Genomic DNA, 4614 nt, shown 5'->3' with positions numbered 1-4614 from the left:
TCAGCAGACCAACGAGCTCAACAGGTATCTCAACTTTGCCATCAGGTATTTAGCTACCATCTCGTGGTCACTTTATTTTTCCTAACTAATGCTTTGGCTTTTAGAGAGCTTTTCACAGAAATCAGCTCAAGTTGACAATAACAACACTTCTTCCAGACTTAATGAGAACTCATGCAAAATACTAAACTCTTTATATATATGTGTGTGTGTGTATGTGCATGAGCAGCATCAGTAGCCTAAACACCAAAGGCCATAAGAAGGGGGTAGCTGAGGGACAAGAAATGGATGAACCTCATGCCCTCGCTTTGCAGAGTCCTGGGGATTCAGTGCTAGTTCAGCAACACCCACCTCGCTCTGAGTCCGAGCGATCCGAGGAAATGGTAGATCCAATGCTGTCCATTCGTATTCGCTCTATCTCCTGAGGACCCTGTAGTTGTTCCAGTCTTCTCTTTAGGAATCTTTGTTCTCGTTCCAGGTTCTCAAGCTGGTGTTGGCTTCTTCTCTCAGCCTCTTCAAGTTTCTGACACAATCAAATATGCCTCAATAATTATTTTGAACCTTTTCTTCTTTCCTCCCACCTCTACTGCCCAGCCACCTGCTTTGCTTAGACCTTTCTAGGACCCAGAATGATTTGAACTCTAAAAGAGCCCTGAACTGAGCTGCCTCTAGGTCTCCAAGAACAATGTCACCTCTGCACATCTTTTCAACCTCCCAAGTCCTGATAAATCATACGGATTAGTATAAAAAAAGTCTCCGAGGACAGAGCCTCTCCAGAGGAAATGGTTTGAATCGCAGCAGCTTGTGGGTCATTCTGCACAGGTTCAGTCACTTGCATTACCAAATCCGTCCACGAAGGGGCCTCAATTACCTTAACCAAACCAACTGAGGGTTTGTTACCATCCACTGTAACATAAAAACGTGCCCTGGGAGTTCTGTTCCTTGCTGCATGGTTTAGTAGGATTTCTCAGAAACAGTTTTCTATTCAGTAAGTGATTTACATAACCTACTACAGATTTCTTTGATCACAGCTGGGAAATCTACCAGGGCACTGTTCTTTGTTTCCTACAACAAGCACATTGCATAAGGAGGAGTCATTTCAGGCTAACCCTGTCCCTTCGGCAGTGCTTTTTCTCCTTCACTGCCCATCCTCCCTCCTGCTATTGCGACCTGCAACCAAGTATTTCAGCCTCTTTCAGATACTGACAATGCTGCATTTTCTCCTCATGGTTCACTTTGCCAAAAATGAATCTTGAAGAGCGCTGGGCTAGCTGGTAGGTTCACACATGAAAACCAAGCAAGCCAACTCTGTCCCATAGTCTTGTGCTTTACGTCAGTGCTTCAGCAGTGGAAACACACCAGCACATCAGAAAAAATGCTGCATTTCCCATCAAAATGCATCATTCAACAGTAGGCATGTTTTTCTTTGAAGAGATGCAGCTGCCAATGAATGATCACAATATAGAACAAGACCCCTGCTCTCCAAATCAATCGTTGCTGTAGTCAACGGACTTCATTATGGACTCTTCTAACAATGTGGCTTGTAGCGATGATAAATGATTAACCAAGGGGGCAAGGCTTGCATGCCCTTTGGGTTTGTTTTTTTTTTTTAAAAAAAGGTGTTAATCTCCTTCAACAGAGTTTCCTCTAGGCAGCAAGACTGAGCGACTGAATTGCACTTCCCAGCAGCCCAGACTGAAAGCAGCTGGGAAAAGCAGCTCTTACCTTGATATGTGCTTTGGCTTTGTTCAGCAGCCCAAGCGTTGTGTGCCTGGTGCAGTCTGGTCCTAGCGGTATCAGAACTTTTAAGCGTTCTAAACACAGGCGGAGGTGAGCTCGGCTGCAAGAGGAGAGAGAGGAGGGTCAGAGCTATGCTTCCAAAACCGGAATGTCATTTCCTTCTCCACTTCCTCCTACCAGGCAGTTTTCCCGTTTCCCTCTTTCCACACCCCACAAGATTCCCCACAGGTACCAGGACAGACTGCCACTGAACTATTTATACTGCAAACATCATCTGCTCACCAATACTTGCTTTATTGCTAACCCCTGACAGACACTGTTTATTTCCTTGCTGTCTGAACTGATAATCTGACTCATCTGGATGAACTTTGTGCAGGGGCAAGGCACGCAGGCAAATGGTACAAGTATCTCATGCATTTCCTCTCTCAGCTATATGCTGTCTGTTTTGCTGAGAAGAACTTCCATGAAAGCAGTTTCAAAAGACTGCTACACCCCACACACTTGTGCATTGGTGGCTTGGGGACATTTGCTATGAAGTGATCTGAACGCTGTCTTTTTGCACAAAATTATGAAAATCGATGAGAAAAAGGTTCAGCCCCAAACAACCAAACAGGCCCTGTTGGCAGTTAAAGGAGCTGGAAGAACAGCAGTACCCAAGAGTTGCTCTCTTACTCCTTCCTGGGACCAGGTCCTGAGCGCTGCTGTGAGTGCAAGGTCTGTGGGACAAGAGAACCCAAGACCTTCCCCTGGGCAGTCTTCTGACCTTGGCTCATGCCTACAAAGACAGGCTCAAGCATGACAGTGTTGCTGATGATACAAGCCATTTTCTTCAGAATATGGAAACACTGGGGAAAATGGTTCAGGCTGCAGTGGCAAAGCACATTGTCCTCAGGCTGCAAAGGAAGACTGTTCCCACTGTCTCCTCCTCTGTATCATGTATGCAGGAATGAAGAGCAGGTTTATGGAAAACTATCAAGTGTGCGTTGCCTTTTCCCCCCCTCCCTCTCTTTTTCCCAGACATTAATGATTTATGTTCAAACTTGTCATCCCAATCAATAACACAATGACATCAGCTCCACCATTCACATGCAAGGAACACCAGAGCAAAAGAGTCCTGAAAACCTATCCTAGCCTCTGCTCACGCACAAAGAAACTGAATCTTCGCTTGATCCATCTCAATGCAGGGGAAGGAAAAAAAAAAAAAAAAAAAAAAAAAAAAAAAAAAAAAAAGAAAAGAGAGCATGGACAGTTCATTTCCATTTGTTTTTCAAATTCACTATTGCACCCGGTTTGAAAGGGGTGGGGGAGACGAGTCTGTAATCAGGCAATTATGTCAGTGACAAGCAAGGATGATTAAGGGTGGAAGGGTCAGGGGTTTTGCTGATGAACTGTCAGCGCAGGGGAGTTCACTAGCAATGCTGTAGCTGCGAGCTCCTCACTGTTTCTATTATAAATCTCTTTACGAAGGGTCCATCATTCTGTCTCAAGAACAGCCACAGGGCTTCACATGACCAGCAAGGGCCTTGAAGAACACGTGTTTTTCATTAAATATTTACCACTGGAGGGGTGGGGAAAGGAAAATCATAATCCAAATATCAAACTGTAAAAACAGTAATCACATCAATCTCATCTTTTAACTTGAGAGCTTGCCCTAGGGCAAAGCCCACTGACATCAAACCCATATGGCTGACACGGGGGATTTTTTCTGCCTGGAAGTCCATTTTCAACACAGACCTTGATTCAAAGGAGTTGTGTGCATCCACCACAGGTGTTTGGCTAATGTCTCATGGTGACCTGTGGGGCCAGCAATGAAAAAGCATTGCTAGTTCACATGGGTACTATAGTTCATGTCATCCCACGGGTGACTGGACACTGACTTCTTACAGCTAGAGAAAGGCAAAGGAGGACGATGCTGTGGTTAGAGACATTCTGGGTTTGGAAATCGTTTTTGGCTATGCCACAGATTTCCTGAATGGCCACAGAGCAAGTCAGAGTCAGAGCTGCCAGAGCACAGTCATCAAGCTGCAGCACAGAGCAGCACATGTCTCTTCGCAGCATGAATAAGAGCACCAGCCATACATTTCACCTACGGGATCAGCCCAAGTTAAAAATACAGCTTGAGTAGTAGAGATAAAGATGTGTGCACAGATCAGGGGGCTGAGGAGCAGGGCTGGTTCCACCTAATGGGACTTTCTACATAGCAGGGACCTCAGACTGGCCTCTGTTCTGCCGGGCGAGGGCATCTCCCAGCCCATAGTGAAAACTGAATTATTTGTGCAATAGAAAACAGGGAGTTTGGGGAATCAACATCTAACTAGTGTCAAACGTATCACAGTCTACTCCTGACTGCAGAGAGAAATGGACAACACATCTACAGCTCAAGCTTTGGGCTGAATCTCAGGGCTGGAGGTTTTACCAGGAACCGGGGAAGCCACTGCGCCAGGAACTGCAATTCCTGGAACTAGCGATCAGCTTCGGGCAGGAGTGAGCACTGGCTGGATTGCTGACACAGCGGTTAAAAGGATGGCGCTGATCTGCCACGTCAAAAGCTAGGTTATGTGCAGGCTCGATGAGATCAACCTGAAAGCTATATCCAAAAATCCAGCCACGCAATAAAAACCTGGACACCGAAACACTTCCCGTTGTGCCTCAGGACCAAGGTGGATCACAAAAGCTTGCTGCACTCTGCAGGCCCTGAGAAGGGCAGGAAGAGGACAACGCAGTCAGAGGGTCTGTCCTCATGAGGATGCCGGAAAAGCTAGCAGAGAGTTACTTCTCCAGCACGCATGGCCCCAAAGAGGACATTCCCCCAGTTCTGAACACTCGCATTGGCTCTCAGAGTTCAGAAGACGGGCTCAGACTCACACAGACGGTTTT

The 4614-nt window shown here is 46.2% G+C and overlaps 1 protein-coding gene across 1 annotated transcript in view; it reads right to left on the bottom strand.

Annotated features, from left to right (window-relative positions):
* Positions 1–1837, bottom strand: part of MXI1 (MAX interactor 1, dimerization protein) — a gene marked incomplete at its 5' end in the record, with an annotated part of 4763 nt that extends 2926 nt beyond the window's left edge. The window contains 2 exons of the mRNA XM_010142328.1: positions 349–520; positions 1723–1837. Of these exons, the coding sequence (XP_010140630.1) occupies positions 349–520; positions 1723–1837 (287 nt within the window). The remainder of the gene's footprint in view (positions 1–348; positions 521–1722) is intronic.
* Positions 1838–4614: the final 2777 nt, after the last annotated feature.

This window comes from Buceros rhinoceros, unplaced genomic scaffold (assembly GCF_000710305.1).
Source record: "Buceros rhinoceros silvestris isolate BGI_N320 unplaced genomic scaffold, ASM71030v1 scaffold20580, whole genome shotgun sequence".
Classification (NCBI taxonomy): Eukaryota; Metazoa; Chordata; class Aves; order Bucerotiformes; family Bucerotidae; genus Buceros; species Buceros rhinoceros.
This window is presented reverse-complemented; position numbering and strand designations above follow the sequence as displayed.